This window comes from Lonchura striata, chromosome 34 (assembly GCF_046129695.1).
Source record: "Lonchura striata isolate bLonStr1 chromosome 34, bLonStr1.mat, whole genome shotgun sequence".
Taxonomy (NCBI): domain Eukaryota; kingdom Metazoa; phylum Chordata; class Aves; order Passeriformes; family Estrildidae; genus Lonchura; species Lonchura striata.
Window position 1 is genome coordinate 1,311,741 of NC_134636.1, and position 20,764 is coordinate 1,332,504.

General features: G+C 67.5%; 3 protein-coding genes across 3 annotated transcripts; all 3 read right to left on the reverse strand.

Moving 5' to 3' along the window:
* Positions 1–138: 138 nt before the first annotated feature.
* PFN1 (profilin 1) lies at positions 139–2,532 on the reverse strand. The gene is made up of 3 exons (XM_021552320.3): positions 2,384–2,532; positions 932–1,124; positions 139–367 (listed from the first exon to the last, which is right to left on the reverse strand). The coding sequence occupies exons 1-3, from the start codon at positions 2,513–2,515 to the stop codon at positions 270–272; spliced, it is 423 nt and encodes a 140-aa protein (XP_021407995.1). The 5' UTR covers positions 2,516–2,532; the 3' UTR covers positions 139–269.
* A 3,955-nt stretch (positions 2,533–6,487) lies between these two features.
* Positions 6,488–9,939, reverse strand: SPAG7 (sperm associated antigen 7). The gene is made up of 7 exons (XM_077789500.1): positions 9,794–9,939; positions 7,927–7,994; positions 7,742–7,830; positions 7,319–7,403; positions 7,154–7,243; positions 6,828–6,984; positions 6,488–6,711 (listed from the first exon to the last, which is right to left on the reverse strand). The coding sequence occupies exons 1-7, from the start codon at positions 9,882–9,884 to the stop codon at positions 6,581–6,583; spliced, it is 711 nt and encodes a 236-aa protein (XP_077645626.1). The 5' UTR covers positions 9,885–9,939; the 3' UTR covers positions 6,488–6,580.
* Positions 9,940–10,878: 939 nt separating this feature from the next.
* On the reverse strand, positions 10,879–20,044 carry CAMTA2 (calmodulin binding transcription activator 2). The gene is made up of 22 exons (XM_077789501.1): positions 19,969–20,044; positions 18,811–18,900; positions 18,632–18,732; positions 18,206–18,273; positions 17,990–18,125; positions 17,385–17,456; positions 17,114–17,303; positions 16,539–16,679; positions 15,399–16,123; positions 15,192–15,315; positions 14,979–15,116; positions 14,667–14,791; positions 14,124–14,323; positions 13,913–13,991; positions 13,511–13,745; positions 13,016–13,185; positions 12,725–12,945; positions 12,202–12,406; positions 12,040–12,111; positions 11,922–11,942; positions 11,385–11,686; positions 10,879–11,252 (listed from the first exon to the last, which is right to left on the reverse strand). The coding sequence occupies exons 2-22, from the start codon at positions 18,839–18,841 to the stop codon at positions 11,189–11,191; spliced, it is 3,420 nt and encodes a 1,139-aa protein (XP_077645627.1). The 5' UTR covers positions 18,842–18,900; positions 19,969–20,044; the 3' UTR covers positions 10,879–11,188.
* Positions 20,045–20,764: the final 720 nt, after the last annotated feature.

Consider the following 20,764-nt stretch of genomic DNA (forward strand, 5'->3'; position numbering starts at 1 on the left):
GGCAGCACCCTTGGACCCGGTATCCGGGGCAGCCTCCTCCGCCCTGGGTGGAGGACGGAGCCGCACCCCACGGCCCTGCCGCATGTCGAGGTTCCCCCCAAAGCACCCAGATCCCCGAAATCCCTGACCCACAGCGACTCCCCACAAGGGCACTTTATTGCTGCCGGCAGCGGGGATCAGGGGCAGACAAGGGGGTGGGGGACGGGGTCCTGCTGGTCCCTGGCGGCTCCTGCTGGTCCCTGGGGGTCCGGGGGTCCCCCCCAGCCCCCTCAGTACTGGCTGCGCCGCAGGTGATTGGCCATCTCATAACATTTCTTGTTGACGCAGCCGCCGTGGACGCCCTCCTTGCCCATGGCCAGCACGATGGCTGCAGGGGTAGGGGAAGAAGGTGTGGGGGTCATCTCCGAGCCTCCCAAAACCCCCACCAAGCCCCACAAACCCCAGACAGACACGGGGGCAGCGGGGCAGGAGCTGGGATGAAGGGACACCAGGAGTTAGCAAGGGGTAATTTGTGGGGACCTGGGTCAAGGGGCAGGGGGGACACTTAACGGGAAGCAGGTCAGGGGCGATACAGGTGACAGGGCAGGTGACGTGGCCGTGTGGGGGAGAGGACACAGGGTAACACTGGGGAAGGTGGAGGGCGACACTGTGATGCCGTAAGATACATGGGAGGCACCTGTGGAGGCTTGGGGTCATATGTGGTGACAGGAACTGGTCAGCAGGTGCCACAGGGTGACAGGGAGGGGGGCAGGGGGTGCCACAGGGTGACAGGGGCAGTGCCACAGGGTGACAGGGTCTTCCCAGAGGGAGATTCCTCTTGTTGGCGATTTGGAAGGTGGGAGGTCACACGGGACGGGATGGCAGGGGGTGTGCTGGGGGGGCGATGGGGACAACACGGGCTGTGGGGTAGGGGTGGCAGGGGGTCCCTCACTCTTGTTGGTGATGGCAGCCGTGATGTTGAAGGTGGGCGCTCCGGCAGCCCCCTTGGTGCGCAGGTCCATGCTGTGCTCGCCCTCCACCAGCAGCGAGTCTCGGATGACGGAGCAGCGCAGCCCCCCCAGCGTCAGCCCCTGCACCAGCAGCGGCCCCCGCTCGGGGCCCACCAGTGCCGCCACCTCTGCTGGCTGTGGGTACAAGGGTCAGCCCATCAACAGACCCCAGACCCCCAAAGCCCACCCGTGAGAAGTGCGGCTGTGTGGGGATTGCAGGGGTAACTCCCCCTGCTCAAGGCCTGTCGCTTTTGCAGGCTGGACAGGGGTGGGGACAGGCCAAGGGGACCCCAAAGGCCCACACCCAGGGACCACCAAAACCAAATGCAGATGCCAAACCCCCAGGTAGGGCCCCTGTAGGGCACCCGGCAAACCGGGACTCTCATAACTCCCACTCCATGACCATAAAAGGGACCTAGGTGTCCCGGAACCCCCATGACTCCCGCCAGGGTCCCCACGGGAGAACCCTGAGCCCCGAGGGGTCCCCACAAGAGCACCCGAGAATCCAGGGATCCCCATGACCCCGCCTCAAACTCGGGACCCTCCAGGGCCAACGCTTCCACCAGCTGCCACGGGGGAGAACAGGTCAGGAACCCCAGGAAGGACTCCTCAAGCAAACCCCAAACCACATTTAGCCCAGAGCACCGCATGGGGACCTCACGCCCGGGGACCCCAAGGAACCCCATCGCAGCCCCTCGGGGGACCCCCGTAACTTCTCCGTGCCCCCAGACAGGGACCAGGGCTCCGGCAGGACCCCTTTCCCACCACGGGCTTCCCCAAACTTCCCCCCTCCCCACCATTTCCGTGGGGGGAAGTGGGGAGGGGGGAGGGGGTGCGCGCGCGCCGCCCCTCCCCCACAGGAAGCCCCGGCCGCCCCTCCTCCACCGGGAAGTGGCCGCATTCCGCGCATTTTTAGAGGGTTTTTAAGTGGGGAGGGGTTCCTCCGCTCCCCCACCCCCGAGACCCCCGCCATCCACTGAGGGGAGTGCAATAAAAGCGATGCGCAGCCGGGACGGAGCTCGCCGAAACACGTGGTGCTCGCCCTTCCCCCCCTTCCCCGCCCGCCCGCGACCCCCCAAAACGCTCGAAGCGGGGTTAAGGAGGGGACCGCCTCGCCGCCGGGCCCCCCCCGCCTCCGGGCCCCCCCCAGCACCGGCCCTCCCCCGGCACCGGGTCTGGGGCACGGGCAGCGCCCGCGCCCCCCCGCCGCGCTCCACGCTGGCGCTTTTGCGTTTTTCTCCCTTTTTTGTCCTTCCCGGAGCCCGTCGCGGGAGGGTGGGGGGGGGCGGCCCCGCCTCTCAGAGGCCGCCGGGTCCCCCCGCCCTCCGCGCGCTTGGGCGGGAAACGCCTCGGCGCGCTGCCCCCCCCCAGCCCCGCCAGCCCCGGCCTCTCACCGTGATATTGGCGAAGGTCTTGCCGGGGGCGGCGGCCCAGACGGCGGGGGTGTCGCGATAGCCGACGATCGCGGCATCCTGGCAGGTGCCGTCCGCCAGCAGCGTCTCCACGTAGGGCGCCCACCCGCTCATGGCGGCGGCGGGCGGGCGGGCGGGGCGCGGGGGCGCGGCCTTCCGCGGGGGGCGGGGCTTCGCCGGGGAGGGGGCGGGCTTTTCGTGCGGCGCCTGCGCGGTGCGACCGAGGCGCGGCGGCGGCGGAGGAGCGGCGGCGGCGCCGCGCGGCGGTTTTCATAGGGGACGGCCGGGGGCGGGGCCGGGGGCGCGGCCGGGGCGGGGCCGGGGCGGGGCCGGGGCCGCCGGCGCGCCCGGCCCCGGGAGGGCGCGCGGCGGTTTTGGGGGGAAGGGGGCGTTTGTTATTGCGACCCTTCCCTCGTTATCCGGACACCCTCCTCCCACTGCGCTGTTCCAGCCCCGCCGTTACTGCGATGGCCGCGCTCCCGTTTACTGGGAACCCTTCCCTTACTTGCCGCCCTCAATCCAAACCCTTCGTACTCTGCGTCCCGCGATTATCACGACGCATCCAAATTCAAACACTCCCTCCGTGTAGCGACGCTCGCTTCCATTATTCGGACCCTCCCCATCACCTCAACCCCTACTCTTTGTTGTGCCCCCTCTTCCCCGTTATCCCGACTCCCCCCCGCTATCGCGACACCCTCACGGGTATCGTGACACCCCTGGACTGATAACGAATCCCTCGTTATTGCTCCTTCTCGCTGTGTATTGTGATTCCCGGTTCTCCTGATACACGCCGTTATCGCGACACCCCGCCCCGCGCTGGGCCCGCGGTGCGCCCCGAGCGGGGGTGGCTGGGGGGGTGACAGCTCGGTGGGTGTCTGGGGGTGCAGGACCCTCGCCCTCCCCCCCGCGGGTCGCGGTTTGACTCAGGCGGGACTTTCCGGGGGGAGGGGGGAAGGGCAGCGGTTTCACTTCCTGCCCCGGGGTGGGGGAGGGGCTCGGCGGTCGAGAACGGGGAAGGGGCGGGCCGAGGCGTTCGGCACCATCTCCCCCCTCGGGGCGCCGAGGGTGCCGGGACCCCCAGACTGGGTTGGGGGTGGGGGGGGTCGAGGCCTCCTGAGGGTGCCCGTTCACCCACCCCCCCATAAAAGGACCGGCCCCGTCCCCCCCCCCCCCGGCGAGAACTTCCCCGGGAAGTGGTCAAAGCCACCGCCCCTCCCCCACGCTGTGGGGCCCATGGGGCTGAGTTCCCCCCTCCCCCACCCCGGTACTCCTTAGGGGCTGAACTCCCCCCACAAAGGACCCTCTGCACCCCCAAAATCGTGTCCCCCCCTTCCCCGTTCGCCCCCTCCCCTTGTGGCTGCTGCTGTTCCCCCCAGGGCCTTCAGGCGGCGCTCCAGCCCCGCCGCTTGGGGGTCGTGTTATAGTGACCCTTGAGGGGGGCTAACAATGGTCCCAATCCCGGGGGGGACGCTTAGGGACCATCGCCAAGTGCCACCAGCCCCGGGCTGCTGTGGCCCCACCCCGGTGACCCCAGGGGGGGCTGACTGTGACCACGGTCCCTCCAGGAGGGAGGGGCGAAGGGGAAGGGATAAATAATCCCGGGGGGAGGGGGCAGGGCAGGGCCCTGGGCAGGGGCAGCACTGGGTGAGAAGGGCCCGGACCCACCTGGGCCCCTCTGAGTGTCCTGGGTATTGGGGAGGGGGGTCTGGGCTCGCTCAGGGTCCCCCATGGGATGGGGGGGACACAGGGCCAGCTCCCGGCACCTGGACTTGGGGGTTCTCCCCATGGGAGCTCTGCGGAGTCCGGGGTCAGGCTGGGACCCCCAGGATCTTGGCCTTGACCCTTAGGTTTCCTATCCCACAGCCACGTCCATCCCGAAGAGATCACAGCCCAGGAGATCCTGGATTCCCATGGGAATCTGACACTGGAGGTGGATTTGTTTACAGCCAGGGGCTTGGAGGGGGATGCTGGGGTGGGGGGCGGTGTCACAGGGGTGTGCAGGGACTTGGAGGAAGCTCAGGGTTGTGGTGAAACGTATCAGGAGTGCCGGGGACATGGAGGGTCCCAGGGCAGGCAGTGACGGTCCCCAGGATGGGGTTGGGTTCTGGGGTCACATCGTGAATTTCTGGTAATTGGAGAAAAGTTATGGGGCAGTGGGGGAAGGGTAGGAAAGGGCAGAAGGTGGAGGGGGCACCCAAACATCAGGGTCCATCTGCCCATGGTGGGAGAGCAATTTGGAGGGGGTGGTCTTGGGGCCTGGATGCCCAGGTCCCCTTGGCCAAGGGTCAGCGCTGAGCGTGTTCGTGTATGGGGGTCTCGGGAGGGATTTGGGGGATCAGGAGGGATTTGGGGCCTGGACACCCCAGGTCTGTCTCAGCCGGGGTGGGGGTTCAGGGAGATTTGGGGATTCTGGGGGGATTTAGGCCCAACTCCCTGTGTGCACTTCCAGCACTGGAGCTTCTGAAAGCAGGCTGGGGACTGGACAAGGTGGTCATTGGGATGGACGTGGGAGGTTCTGAAAGCAGGCTGGGGACTGGACAAGGTGGTCATTGGGATGGACGTGGGAGGTTCTGAAAGCAGGCTGGGGACTGGACAAGGTGGTCATTGGGATGGACGTGGGAGCTTCTGAAAGCAGGCTGGGGACTGGACAAGGCGGTCATTGGGATGGACGTGGGAGGTTCTGAAAGCAGGCTGGGGACTGGACAAGGTGGTCATTGGGATGGACGTGGCAACCTCTGAGTTCTGCCGCAAGGGCAAATCCAACCTGGGCTTCAAATCCCCCCCTGGACCCCAAGCGCCTCATCACAGGGGGACAGCCCCACCAGAGCTTCGTCAAGGACTCTCCTGGTGTGCACTGGGATGAAACTGGGAGGGACTTTGATGGAACTGGGAGGCACTGGGAGGGGACTGGGAAGCAGGAGAGTGACACTGAGGACCAGGAGGTGCTGCAGGGCATCGGGGTGAACTGGAGCAGACTGGGAGGCACGGGGAGGGCAGCTGGGGACACTGACAGCTCATACAAGGCTGTGCCCAGGGCCGGCAGGGTGGTCACCATCCCTCTGCTACCCCCCAGGGGACTGGGCCACATTGCTGCATCTACTGCACACTGCTCGCTGTTTCCCCACAGCAGAGATCACTGGAAAGCTGGAAGTGATGCCTGGCACAGGTGGGCATCCAGGTGCTGGGCTATGGCCTGGCAGTGACCGACCCGAAGGGCACCGCACAGGCGGCCACGGCTGTGGGCACACAACTGCCTCCTGCTCGAGGTCCACCAGATCAGACCCATCGCCGAGTCCACCTGGGTGAGCGCTCTGAATCCTCGTGCAGCTCCCCGTGCAGCTCCCAGCACCGAGTCCACGCAGGTCTGATCCTCAAGTGACCCCTCGCAAACCCCTGGGTAACTCCCTCGTCACGGAGTCCATCCTGCTGTGGGTGCAGGGAAAACCTGCCGCAGCAGAGGCTGCCAGGTGTGACTGCGCACACAAACTCACACACACCGCTGTGAAAATCCCGACCACTGAATCCATCCAGGCTGAGTCTGTGCAAACCCTCCTGCAAATCTCTGAAAGCACTGGGCTCTCTGCGTCCACTCGGGTGTGAGTGCACGGCAAATCCTCATGCAAACCCTTGGGAAAAGGCTCCTCGGGAAGAGGCCTTGTGTGAAAACCTCACGCACAGCCCTCGTGCAAGCTCATGTCCCCGTGTCACCTCCCAGGCGTGTCCCGCGTGTCCCGCGTCTGCTGTCCGTCTTCCCCAAAGCCCCTGTGTCTGCTGGCCCCTGAATCACCCCCACATCGCCCCACTGAGCTCGCATCCCTCCCAGGATTGAGGACACGCTGGGGGACAAAGCCAAGTTGGGAGGGGGCAGATTCCCAAACCCCAAGGCCAAGAAGGAGGGGGAAGAGCAGCAGGGCCCACGCTGGACCCCCACCAGAGGGCTGCCCGCACCCCCAGTAAGCTCTGCAAAGTACCAGGAGCTCCCGAGCTCCTTTGTCTGGGGAGCGGGACGCACGCACACACAATGTGGGACGTGGGGGTGCCCCCCTCACCCCAACCATCCCCCAAAAAGAGACATGGGGACCAGGAGAGGAGATGAGGAGGTTTATCACCCCCTCTGCATCCCCGCCACCCTCCCCCCGCTGTTAAATACCCCCGGGGGTACCCCCCCCACCACCCCCATCACACACCGGGCCCCCCGGCACCCCCCCCGGCCCCGCCCTCGTCCTCCGCCTGCCGCAGCCGCTTCTTGGCCCGGATCTCGTTCATGGCCTCTTCGATGGAGCGCGTGTCCCGCTTGTTGGCCACCGGCACTGGGGGGGCACAGGAGAGATCCAGCTGGTGACCGCCCTCAGGACCCCCCCAGCGCCCCGAGGACAGCCCAGGTTTTGGGCTGAGGCTCAGCAGCCCCGCGGGACCCCCTGCTCACCGCAGCCGTACGCCTTGTTGGCCTCCATGGTGCGGGCGGCGGCCTTGGCGGCGTCGGAGCCGATCAGGTGCCGGTATTTGTCCTTGTAGTCGTTGGGGGGCCCCGGGGGGGTGGGACCGCGCTCAAGCTCCGCTTCCTCCTGCTGTGCCGCCAGCTCCTGCAGGGGAGGGGTCAGCAGCAAGCCCTGCCCACCGCACCACACCCACCCAGGCCGTGCCACACCCGTGTAAGCCCCGCCTCCACCATGCAGCCGTGCCCCACCCATCCTGCCACGCCCTGTTGAGCCCCGCCCACATCCCAATTAAATCCCACTGAGCCCCGCCTACCCGGAGGCGCCGCCGCTCTTCAGCCCGGGCCGGGTCCCATTCCTCCCCACGCCGATACGCCTCCAGCTCCTCGTCCGACGGCGCGAACTCCTGGGGACAGCGGCGTCACCCTGTGTTCCCTCGCCTCCCCCGGTCTCCCCCGGAGCGTCTCCCGCCATCCCCCACCTTTTTGAACACCATTACATAGCGACTGTCCTCGTCATCTCCAAAGGAGAAAGACGTCAGGCCGGCCACCTCCGCCACGTCGTGCCTGGGGGAACACGGAGACGCTGGCACTGGGGCTCCCCACTTCTCCCCGGCGGGGTCCCTGCCCTCCCTGTGAGGGTCCCCAGCTGCCCCAGGGGTGCTGCCATCCTGGGACCACCCCCGTGTCCCCAGTGTCCAACCCCAGCACGCACAGCGCTGCCCCACAGTGCCACCATGGTCTCCCCAGTGTCCCCAGCATCCTCCCATCCCCGTGTCCCTCAGCGTCCCCAGCGTTCTCCCAAGCACTCCCAGTACCACCAGTGTCCCCAGTCCCACCACTGCCCTCCCAGTGCCCCCAGTGCCCTCCCAGTGCTCCCCAGTGCCCCCCAGGGTCTCACTCACAGGATGCTCCTCTCGATCTTGTTCATGGGCTGGAACCGGCGCCGGGGCTCCCCGGTGGCCTGGATGAACTGGGACACCTCTTGCTCCATCTGGGGACACACGGACAGCCCAGGGGAGCCCAGGAATTTGTGGGGGCCCGTGGGGAGCGGCCCGAAATGCCCAGTGACGCACGGCCCTGCACTCACCCTCTTCCTGAACTCCACCTTCTGCCGCTTCTCTTGCTCCTGCAGCTTCTTCATGCGAGCAGCTTGCTCTGGAGTGGACACGGGGGGGTCAGGGCGGCCGCGACCTCCCAAAAATTTGGGGCAGTGGAGGGGGCGGGGCCTGGGATGGGCGTGGCATGTGACCCACAGGGTGCAGGTCAGGGGCGTGGCCATACAGCACCCTGCTGTCAATCAATGCAGAAAGGGCGTGGCTATAGAGCCCCCACTGTCAATCAATACAGAAAGGGCGTGGCTATAGAGCCCCCACTGTCAATCAATACAGAAAGGGCGTGGCTATAGAGCCCCCCACTGTCAATCAATACAGCAAGGGCGTGGCCAAAGAGCCCCCACTGTTAATCAATACAGCAAGGGCGTGGCCATAGAGCCCCCGCTGTCAATCAATACAGCAAGGGCGTGGCCAAAGAGCCCCCACTGTCAATCAATACAGCAAGGGCATGGCCACACAGCCCCCACTGTTAATCAATACAGCAAGGGCGTGGCTATAGAGCCCCCCACTGTTAATCAATACAGCAAGGGCGTGGCCAAAGAGCCCCCACTGTTAATCAATACAGCAAGGGCGTGGCCATAGAGCCCCCGCTGTCAATCAATACAGCAAGGGCGTGGCTATAGAGCCCCCACTGTCAATCAATACAGCAAGGGCGTGGCTATAGAGCCCCCGCTGTCAATCAATACAGCAAGGGCGTGGCTACAGAGCCCCCGCTGTCAATCAATACAGCAAGGGCGTGGCTATAGAGCCCCCACTGTCAATCAATACAGCAAGGGCGTGGCTATAGAGCCCCCCACTGTCAATCAATACAGCAAGGGCGTGGCTATAGAGCCCCCCACTGTCAATCAATACAGCAAGGGCGTGGCTATAGAGCCCCCGCTGTCAATCAATACAGCAAGGGCGTGGCTATAGAGCTATAGAGCCCCCGCTGTCAATCAATACAGCAAGGGCGTGGCTATAGAGCTATAGAGCCCCCGCTGTCAATCAATACAGAAAGGGCGTGGCCAAAGAGCCCCCTGCTGTCAATCAATACAGCAAGGGCGTGGCTATAGAGCCCCCCACTGTTAATCAATACAGCAAGGGCGTGGCTATAGAGCCCCCCGCTGTCAATCAATACAGCAAGGGCGTGGCTATAGAGCCCCCACTGTCAATCAATACAGCAAGGGCGTGGCCATAGAGCCCCCCACTGTCAATCAATACAGCAAGGGCGTGGCCAAAGAGCCCCCACTGTCAATCAATACAGCAAGGGCGTGGCCACACAGCCCCCACTGTTAATCAATACAGCAAGGGTGTGGCTATAGAGCCCCCACTGTCAATCAATACAGCAAGGGCGTGGCTATAGAGCCCCCGCTGTCAATCAATACAGCAAGGGCGTGGCTATAGAGCCCCCACTGTCAATCAATACAGCAAGGGCGTGGCTATAGAGCCCCCACTGTCAATCAATACAGCAAGGGCGTGGCCAAAGAGCCCCCCACTGTTAATCAATACAGCAAGGGCGTGGCCACACAGCCCCCGCTGTCAATCAATACAGCAAGGGCGTGGCTATAGAGCCCCCACTGTCAATCAATACAGCAAGGGCGTGGCCACAGAACCCCCTGCTGTCAATCAATACAGCAAGGGCGTGGCCACAGAACCCCCCACTGTCAATCAATACAGCAAGGGCGTGGCCACGGCGCTAGGGGCGGGACCCGCAGCCCGCGGGGGGCGTGGCCTCGCGCGAGGGCGGGCGCCGGTGGTGGGGGGGGTTCTGAGGGCGAAAGGCCGGGACGCGCCGCTCCCCGCCGCGCCCGGCACCGGTTCCCCTGCCCCGGTGCCTCCGCGACCCTCCCCGGCCCTGCTGACCCCGCGCCCGGCGCCGCGTCTCGCCGTCGGCCGCGGCGGGCGGCCGCTCCATGGAGTTCAGGATGGAGCCCAGCAAGTCCAGCTCCGCCATCTTGCGCCGGGGCGGTGCGTGACGTCACGCGCCAGGCGCGTGCTGCGTCATCGCGGGGAGCGGGCGTGGCCCGGCGCCAGGGGGCGTGGCCTCCCCTTAAAGGGCCCGCGCCTCCAGCGCCGCCGGGGTCTTCCCGCTCCCCACCAGCGATGGCGTCCCTCCCTCCCCGTGTCATCCAGCCGTGTCCCCTCCCTCCCCGCGTCCCCCGCAGGGTCCCCTCCCTCCCCGCGTCCCCCAGCCGTGTCCCCTCCCTCCCCGCGTCCCCCAGCCGTGTCCCCTCCCTCCCCGCGTCCCCCAGCCCTGTCCCCTCCCTCCCCGTGTCATCCAGCCGTGTCCCCTCCCTCCCCGCGTCCCCCAGCCCTGTCCCCTCCCTCCCCGTGTCATCCAGCCGTGTCCCCTCCCTCCCCGCGTCCCCCAGCCCTGTCCCCTCCCTCCCCGTGTCATCCAGCCCTGTCCCCTCCCTCCCCGTGTCATCCAGCCGTGTCCCCTCCCTCCCCCCGTCCCCCAGCCCTGTCCCCTCCCTCCCCGCGTCCCCCAGCCGTGTCCCCTCCCTCCCCGTGTCCCCCAGCCCTGTCCCCTCCCTCCCCGCGTCCCCCAGCCGTGTCCCCTCCCTCCCCGCGTCCCCCAGCCCTGTCCCCTCCCTCCCCGTGTCATCCAGCCGTGTCCCCTCTCTCCCCATGTCCCCCAGCCGTGTCCCCTCCCTCCCCGCGTCCCCCAGCCCTGTCCCCTCCCTCCCCGTGTCATCCAGCCGTGTCCCCTCCCTCCCCGTGTCATCCAGCCGTGTCCCCTCTCTCCCCGCGTCCCCCAGCCGTGTCCCCTCCCTCCCCGCGTCCCCCAGCCCTGTCCCCTCCCTCCCCGTGTCCCCCAGCCCTGTCCCCTCCCTCCCCGCGTCCCCCAGCGATGTCCCCTCCCTCCCCCCGTCCCCCAGCCGTGTCCCCTCCCTCCCCGCGTCCCCCGCAGGGTCCCTCGCCACACGCGAACCCAAAAGCACATCGGGGCTTTCATTCCCGCTTCCTCGCTTTTTAATGGAACTCTGTACAAAGGACCCACGCGGGGCGGGGGGCAGTGGGCATGCGGGGGGGGTACAGGGGCGAGTGGGGAGGGGGCGCGGGGCGGCTCCTGCCCCTCCTGGCCCTCCGCACGAGCCCTCAGGGGACACCCAGACACGCCTGGGGGGGCAGGGGGCGAGCTCCCCCCATGCCTGGGATCCCCCGTGAGGGGGGCGGCAAGGGTCCCCCATTGCCTGGGTCCCCCGTGGGGGCGGGAGTGGAGCCCCCCCAGCGCCCGGATCCGCGGTGGGGGGGTCACGAGGCCAGGCCCCGCGTCTGTAAACTGTCCACCTCCTTGTTCTGCTTCAGCTCCTCCATCCTGGGCGAGGGAACGTGAACTGGGGGGAGGCTCGGGCTCCTTCGAGACTCACCTGCCTCCAGCCGGCCCCGTGTGACACCTCCCGGCTCCCCCCGGTCCTCTCCCCGCGGTGCCTCTGTGACATCCCCGTACCGGTGGCGGCAGCGCCGCAGGAACCTCATGATCTTCCGGGCTGCCTGGTCCTGCTTGAGGGTGAGGAAGGTGCTCCTGGGGGGAACGGAGCGGAGGGTGAGGACCCCTCTGCCGCCGGCACCCCGCGTCCCCAGCGGCCCCCGGTGCCCCTGGCCACACCGGTGCTGGCGGAGGCTGCGGAAGCGCTGCTGGATGAGCACGGCCGCGCGCCGGCGCCGCTGGAATCGCTTCTGCTCCGCGTAGCTCCGGAACTTGCTCTGGATCAGGATGGCGGCCTGCGTCATCCGCTGGAACAGGGCGAACTGGGGGGACAGGGGGACGTCGGCGTCGCAGCACCCTCGGACGGGGACTCCCACGTCACCCCAGCACACCTGTGGCATCTGCTCGAACTGGGGGAACAGAGGGGATACACCCCAAATCCACTCCAATATCCCCAAGCAAGGACCACCATGTCCACGTGATCTGGACCCCGGGCACCCAGAGCCCTCAAAACAGCACCAAAAACCTGGGTGACCCCCCAACACTCCCCCCCGTTACCTTCAGAGCGATCCAGGTCAGCTTGTGGGGCAGAGAGAGAGGGTTAGGGGGGCTCTGGGGCGCCCGGGGGTGCCCCGGAGGGGTCCGTGGGGGTTTTGGAACCCCCAGACCTCAGTACCTGCTTGTACTTGCGGTAGCAGCGCTGGATGACGGCGGCAGCCAGCTCCTGCTGCTCCTTCAGCCGGCGGCCCTGGGGGCAGTCAGGGGGTTGGGGGCTCAGCAGTGCCCCGGGGGGACCCGGGGGGGTTTTGGGGTGCCAGGAGCTGGGGGGGTCACACACCCGGTACTTGCGGAAAGCGCCCTGGACAAGACGCGCGGCCTCGTAGAGCTCGTGCTGCTCCTGGTCGCTGAGGGTCAGCAGGGCCACGGCGCCGCCCTCGCCCCGCGCCCCCCCGGAGGCGTTCAGGAACTCAGCCCAGCCCGCGGCCGAAGGCGGGGGCGGCCGCTCGGGGACCCCCGGGGACCCCCGTGAGGCCGCCTCCGCTCTGGGGAACACACAGCACACGGGAGGGTCAGGGGCCGAGGGCTGGCAGCCCCCGGGAGGAGGGGGAGACACGCAGGAAGGAATTTGAGCGTCCCCAGGAGGATGCTGCGGTGTCCCCTCAGCCTGGGATTTGGAGGATGTGGGAGACCCCCACCACGGAGTGTCACAGGACGTACAGGACCCTCCCAACGGGACACTGCGTGTCCCAGGCCATGGGGTCCCCCAGAGTATCCCTAACTGTGGGATCCCCCCGAGCACCCGGGGTGACCCCCACAGGGAGCTGGGGGGGCCCCTGCACATCCCCCAGCCCCAGGAGTACCTGTTAGCAGGTGCGGGGGGACGGTCAACGCTCTCTAGGTACGTGGCCAGCCAGGCCATGGCAGCACCAAGCCCTGCTGGCCCCGGTGTCCCCGTTGTCCCCGGGGTCCCCCCCGCTGCTCCCAGTGCTCCCAGTGCCCCCGGTGGCCCCCCCGGTGCCTCCTGCTTGATGCGTTCAGGGGTCGCCTCGATGATCTGCCGCGCCAGTGTCACCACCTCGGCCTGGGGACGGGGGACATCGGCACTCTCCTGCACCAAGGGTGTCCCCAGCCCCGGCTGTCCCCGCCTTTACCTGCAGGGTGTCAGAGGGCAGGGCCAGGGCATCCTCGGGGGGGCTGGGGGGCACTGCCACCCCCCAGCTGTCCTCCTCGCAGGGACCAGGGGGGCCGGGGGGCAGCGGGACAGAGCCAGGGCCCTCCGAGAGCCCAGATGGGGACGACAGGCTGCTGGCTGTGCTCAGCCCTGGGGACAGGGGGACACGCAGCGGGGGTTTAGTCCTGCAGGGACACACCCCGAGGAGAAGGGGGGACATGGCAAGAGGACAGGGGACAGCATGGGGACACACCAGGGACACAAAGAAGGTGGGCAGGACAAGGGGGACATGGGGATGCACAGGGAACGCAGGAGGGGGGGACAAAGATCTTGGAGGGGGAACTTGGGGGGACACAAAGATGCTGGGGGAGGACAGGGGACATGGGGAGGACACGGGGGAAAGGCTGGAGGGGAGCAGTGATGCCCTGGGGGCACACAAAGGGCACAGAGAGGGAACAAGGTGCCAGTGCCATACCTGTGTCGGGGCTGGCAGAGAGCGGGGAAGGGATGCGCAGGCCAGGCAGGTGACAGCGTGGGGACACGGGTGACATCTGCAGCTCCTCGAGGCGGGCGACCAGGGCCAGGTGGCCGCGGGCACGTGCCAGGGCCAGCGGCAGCCGCCCCAGGGTGTCGGGGACGGCCAGCGCCCGCCGGTCCCAGCGGCACAGCCGCTCCGCCGCCTCCCGGTGCCCCAGGGCACACGCCCACATCTGGGGACACCGAGGCACGTGTCAACACCGCGTCCCCAAGGCGTCTCTATCCCGAGATGCCATCCCTGTACCCCTCTGAGACGCCGCCCTGCGTGCCATCCCCTCGGCACCGCTGTGTTCCCACCCCTGCCTCGCTGTCACCACCGATGTCCCCAGTGTCCCCTTACCAGAGGGGTGCAGGAGAAATGGTCCACGTTGAGGGGGTCGATCTCCTGCTCCAGCTCCAGGCTCTCAACCGCCAGCGCCCTGCAGGGACAGGAAGGGACACGGGCGGGAGGGGGTCACCTCTCCTCAGGCACACTGCTTAGGGGGGTGCCCATCGCCATCCCCGCCTCATGCCAGCGAGGTCCCCAGGTGTCCCCTGGCGTCCCCGCTCACCTCCAGCGCCGAAGAGCCTCCACCAGGCTGGCGTAGCCCTGGGCGGCCGCCAGGTGCAGCAGCGTCATCCCACGGAACGTCACCCCGTGCGCCAGCATCGAGGTCCCCGATGTCCCCAGCGACGTCCCCGACCAGCCCGGCCGGGCCATCATGGCCTCGCAGATGGCCACCACCCGCGCCTCGAAGGACGAGCCCGGCCCCTGGTGCCGGGGAGCCCGTCAGGGGACGCCAGGGCACACGGAGAGGGTGGCACCGGGGGCGGGAGGGACTCTGCGAGGCGGCAGGGCACAGCAGAGGGGGACAGTGACCAGGGAACCACAGGCCACTGCGGGACACAGCGGGGACATCAGGGAACATCAGGAGACCTTCGTGAACGTGAAGGACCGGGGGGGGCCCCAGGGGACACCAACGGATTCCGGCAGGTACAGGGGATGCCAGGCAACGCCACGGCACATCAGGGACCATCGGGGACATCAGAGCAGGCGAGAGGACACGGGGAGCTCCAGGGCCCAGGCGCTGACCCGGGTGTTGGGGTGGCCTCACCTGCTCGGGGGGGGTCTCGGAGGGGCCCCCCCGTGGGGGCGGAAGGGGTGCGGGCGGGGGCAGGGCCCCCAGACGCGTCTCCAGCTGCTCCAGTCGCTCCAGGATGGACAGACGGAACTGGGCCTCTGGGAGAGAGGGGAGCTGAGGGTGAGGGGCGCACCCCAACAGCCCCAACCCCCAAGAGCGTCACCCCACAGCGCTTGGCGTCGCCACAACGGGACCCCGAAAGGAACCCGGGCATTTGGGTGCCACCCCCCGGGGGCACGAGCAGCTTTGGGGGGGTTCAGTCCCGTTCTGGGGGTCCTCACTCACCGTCCAGCGCCAGCCAGTCCAGCTGCGCCCCGGGAGGGCCCCGCGCCGCTCCCCGAGCCCGGTACTCGAACGGGGCCGCGGCCGAGAGCAGCCGGGGGGGACAGGCCACGCGCAGGGCGGCCACTCCGGCCTCGTGGGCTGCGGGGGGACACAGGGGTGTCAGCGCCGCGGGGAGGGGGCACGCCGGTGGGACCCCGGCTCGGGGACACTCACGGGGGCAGTAGCAGCGCAGGACGCCCGGCTGGACCAGCGCGGCCGGAACCGAGGTGCGGTCGAAGAGACAGGAGTAGGCACCGGGGTCGCCCCACGGGCCCGTGATCAGCACCTTCACCCCGCCCTGGGGGGACACGGGGGGTCAGCGGGGACCCCCGGCGATGGGAGGAGAGGGGCCGAGGGGGGAGCACCCCCCGAAGCGCTCACCTCGGGGTACGACCACTCCGGGGAGAAATCGGTGATGGCCACAGGGGGGTCGCTGGGGGGGCCCGTGGGGGAGGAGGGGAGGTGGGGGGTGTGGGGGGGCTCGCGCAGGTTTGGGGGGACCCCCGTGTCCCCCACCAGCAGCTCGGGGAAGGGCAGGGGGAACGGGGGCTGGGGCAGGGGGGCGGCACTGAGTTCACAGAGGGGGTCCTGGGGAACCGCGCCCTCTTTGCCCTCCTGCTCCTCCTCTTCCTCCGCCTCCTCCTCATCCTCCTCCAGCTTCGGGGCCGCGGCTGGGGGTGGGGGGGGCGCGCCGGGGGGCGCCTCGGCCTCGCAGCCGTAGGTCTGCCCGCGGCGGGGGCTGTTGAGGAAGCAGTCGGGGTCGAAGGCAGCCGGGGGCGGCGGGGCGGTGGGACAGGTGCCCTCGGGGGTCACCAGGTGCTGGCTGGGGGTCAGGCCCAGCGGCTGCTCCGGCCCCCCCGGCGCTGCCCCCCCGCCCAGACTGGCCACCACCAAGAGCGGCAGCCCCCCGGCGGGGGGGAACGGGGGGGCCCGGGGCCCCTCGGGGGGCGCCGTGCCCCCCCCCAGGCCTGGGGAAGGCTGGGTAGTGTCAGGGGAGGAGGGGGCGGGTTTGGGGGGGTCCCCCGGCGCGCCCCCCTCGCCTCCCCGCTCCACTTTGGGGGAGATGATGCGGTGTTTGGTGCTGCTGCACTTGTGGCCGGGAGCGCCTGCGGGGGGCAAAGGGGCAGCGTTAGCAGGGCACAGGGAGGGTTTGGGGCACATTTCAGGGTGGCAGGGGGAGTCCGGAGGAGAATCTGGGGAGGTCCCAAAGAGATTCAGGGTGTTCAGAGTGACCAGGGGAATTTGGGGTTGTCCCGAGGGGTTTGGGGTGGTTCCACGTGGGTCCAAAGGACACTCTGGGGTCCCGAGGGGGTTCTGGGCGCTCCCAAGGGGGTTCAGGGTGTTGCAGTGGTTTTGGGGGGATCCCCGGGAGGGTTCAGGAGTAGCCCAGGAAAAGATGGAAGGTCTGTGGGAGGTCCCAGGGGGATGGGAGTCCCGGTGGGGTCCCCAGGGGTTTGGGGGTCCCCGTGAGCTGGAGGAGCCCCACGGGGTTCCGGGGGGTTCCGGGGGGTTCTGTCTCACCCAGCCCCCCGGCGCAGAGGCAGGCGTGGGTGCGGGGTGGCGGCCGGGCCTGGTGCCGCTCCAGGACGTGCTGCACCAGCTGCTCCAGGGACAGCCCGGGGGCAGCCCCCCCGTTCCCGCAGCCCCACTTCACCCCGTGGACTGCGGGAGAGGGGGGAAAATCCCTCAGGAACGGAGCTGTGCGGTGCACTCTCCATCCAGCCCCCCAAAAGAGCCGCGCACACCCCCTCACCCCACCCCATCCTGTGGGAATGCTAACACAACTTTCCTCTCTAAGAAGGTTTGGGGTGTCCTCCTCAAACCCCCAAAAAAGCCTCATGCTGCCCCAATTTTAGTTCACCCCACAGGAAAAGGGAAGCAAAACCCCACAGGTGTGTTTGGGGGCATCCCCCCCAACTCCCAGCCCCACTTTATCCTGCAGACTTCCAAGAAGGCACAACAAATCTGCCGAAAAAGAGGATTTAGGGCGTCTCTCCCTCCCCCCCAAAACGCCAAGCCCCAACCCCACTCCTCCCCACGACCCGTGGGGTGAAACCCCCGAGGGAAAGGCTCCGGGGCAGCCCCCACTCACTCACACATGGGGCGCAGCTGGGCCACCAGCTCCTCCTGGGACCACTTGAGCCACTCGCGGGGGTCGGCGGCGGCGGCGCAGATCGGGGGGGCCCCGGCGCAGAGCGGGGGGCTGCAGAGCCGGGGGGCGCAGGGCCGGCCGCACTCCTCCATGGCCGGCACGTTCAGGTAGTGCACCAGGACGATGTCGGGGTTCTGGGGGGCACACACGGGAGCTCTGGGGAGGGGCCGGGGGGTCCCGGCGGGCCTGGGGGGGGTCCCGGTGCCCCCCGTTACCTGCAGCAGCCAGTAGCAGCGGCGGTGGAAGGTGGGGACGATGGACGAGTGGACGTAGCAGCCGTAGAGGCACTGGGGGGGACAGCACGGATTGGGGGAGCCCCCCGACACCGACCAGAGCCCCAAATCGGCCTTTGGGGGGGGGTTGCTGCATCCTGTGGGTACCTTGTACCCAAGCACAGCCAGCCCCAGGCTTTCAGCTGCCTGGCTGGGGGAGCCTGACACCCCCAAAGTGCCCCCCGAGGGATCCCCATCACCCTCAAACCGCCCCGTGCTGGTCCTGACACCCCCAGAGCCCATTTTGGGTATCTCCCAGCACCCCCAAACCACCAACCAGGGAGCTCCCAGCGCCCCTAGACACAAAACTGGGGATCTTGGACCACCTAAAACACCCACTGGGTGTGCCTAGCATGTCAAAGCTGTCCCCTGAGGGCACCCAGCACCCCCTGACCCCCCTCCTGTGTGTCCTGACACCCTCCATCCCCTCCACACACATTCCCAGCTCCCCATACCTGAACCAGGGGCAATTTCATGGAAAGGGCTGATTTTTTGGGGGGCATCAGGCATTTCTGGGGGGAGAGGGGTCTGTTTTGAAGACCTCCTACCTCCACTCCCTGCACCTTCAGCTTCATGTGGTCCTCACGCGTCGTCTTCCCATCCTTGCGCTTCTTCCAGCAGTACCCGTCCTTGCGGTACTTGACCTTCTTCCGGTTGTACAGGATCACCGACCCGTTCTGCGGCCTGGACACGGGGTCAGGGGGCCGCCGGGAGCCCCCCAGGGCCCCCCTAGCCCCCCAGGGCACCTCCCTGGGCCCCCCCACCTGGTTTTTGGGGAGCACGAGAGCCACTCGTCGTGTTTCTCAAAGGTGATGAGGTACGAGGCGATTTCCTGGGGGGACAGGCGGCCCGTTTGTGTCCCCTGTCCCCCACCCGCTGTGTCACCCCATTGTTCCAGCCCCGATGACACGCTGCCTCGACGTCCCCCTGTCCTGCCACTTCCTTACCCTGCCCCCCATCTTCCCCCATCCCCAGCCAACCCCTTTCCTGTGTCCCTTTAACATCTCTTCCGTGTCCCCACATGCCCCACGTCCCTTCCATCCCCATTCCCGCGTCCCCACATGCCCCGTGTCCCCTCCGCCCCCATTCCCACCTCCCCACATCCCCTCCTGCCAGCCCCCCAATGTCCCCTCTGCCCCCATTCCCACCTCCCCACATCCCCTCCTGCCAGCCCCCCACGTCCCCTGCACCTCGTTGGTGTTCCAGCGCAGCTGCTCCTTGGGCAGGACGGGACATTTGGGCAAACATTCCACCAGCTTCCGTGGCAGGAAAACCTTCAGGTGGCTCCTCTCTGCCGGGTGGAGGGCTCAGTGTCCCCGCCGCGCGTCCCCCCCGTGCCCCCCGTGCCCCCCGTGCCCCCTGCCCTTACCAGAGACCTCGGGGGGGTCCTTGCTGCTCATCTCGGAGCGCCTGCGGGGCCCTCAGGGCTCCCCTCGGGGGGCACAGGAGGGGCTGGAACCTGTGGGGACCCCCCAAAAACAGCTGATGGGGTGGGGGGACAGCGGGATGGCACCGGGGGGAACATGGGAGCAGAGACCCCAGAACTGTCCACAGCACCGGCCCCTGTTACACCCAGGAGCTCTGCCCCGTATCCCGTGCATCCCTGCCCCATATCCTGTGCATACCTGCCCCATTGCATCGTGTGTCCCTGCCCTACAACCCCACACGTCCCTGCCCTACAACCCCACACATCCCTGCCCTACAACCCCACACGTCCCTACCCTATAACCTTACACGTCCCCGCCCTATAACCCCACACATTCTTGCCCTATAACCCCACACGTCCCTGCCCTACAACCCCACACATTCCTGCCCCATATCCCCACACGTCCCTGCCCTATAACCGCACACATCCCTGCCCTACAACCCCACACGTCCCTGCCCTATAACCCCACACGTCCCTGCCCTACAACCCCACACGTCCCTACCCTATAACCCTACACGTCCCTGCCCTATAACCCCACACGTCCCTGCCCTACAACCCCACACATTCCTGCTCCATATCCCCACACGTCCCTGCCCTACAACCCCACACATCCCTGCCCTACAACCCCACACATCCCTGCCCTACAACCCAACACATCCCTGCCCACTGCACCCCACACGTCCCTGCCCTATAACCCCACACGTCCCTGCCCTATAACCCCACACATCCCTGCCCACTGCACCCCACACGTCCCTGCCCTACAACCCCACACATTCTTGCCCTATAACCCCACATATCCCTGCCCCATATCCCCATACATCCCTGCCCTATAACCCCACACATCCCTGCCCTACAACCCCACACATCCCTGCCCTACAACCCCACACATCCCTACCCTATAACCCCACACGTCCCTGCCCTACAACCCCACACGTTCCTCCCCACTGCTCCCCACATCCCTGCCCTATGAACCCCCCGCGCCCCGCCACTGCGCCCCACATCTCCGCCCCACATCCCGCCCCACACAACGGAACCCCCCCCTCCCCGCCCCACACCTCCCGGGCCCCGCCCTCGGCCCCGCCCCGGCCCCCCCGGCCCCACCTGGCGCCTCAGGGCCGCCGCCGCCGCCGCCGCCCCCGCCCCCGCCGCCCGCCGCCATCTTCCCGCCCGCCGCGGGCCAGCGCCGCCGGCGCGTGACGTCAGCGCGCAAGGGGCGGGGCAGCGCCGCCGGCGGGGGCGTGGCCAGCGCGGGGGCGTGGCCGGGCGGCGGGGGCATTCGGGGTCGTGTGGGCGGGGAGGCGCCGGAAGATGAATATTTTAATTAAACAGCGCCGGTCCCTCGCTGGCTGCTGCTTTTTTTGAGAGCGCGGGCGAATTCACACCGTTGAGGCTTGCCTACGCAATAAACTCGACAGTTAGTAGCGCCAGTTCTACTCTAGGACTGCGCAGCCACGAAATAAGGTTTTCAGTTGTATGGAAAGCACCATTAGGATTGGAAATAAAAGTTCTTGAGGCGAATTTGTGGCCGTTTTGAGGATTTGGGGGCTTTCTGCAGCCGTTTTTGAACGAAAAAAGATGTAGGGAAACCTAAAGAAAAAAAAAGAAAGAAAAAAACTAAGAGAAAATGGAAAAGACCATTTCGCGAGAAGAAAACAAATGCGTGAGGAGAAAATGGAGAAAGCGCAACCCTGAAGGAAAAAGGAGAGAGAGAACACAGGGACAATCCTGACGTGAGAAAGCCCCCCCGGCGGTGGGGCTCCTGGGCACGGCGTTGCCCTTTTAAGAAGGGGCGTGGCTTCGCGGGCAGGCCCCGCCCCCGGCCCGCCCCGCCGGGCGCAGCCCCGGAGCCGCCGCGGAGCCGCCGCGGAGCCGCCGGGCCCGGAGCGGCGGCGGCCCG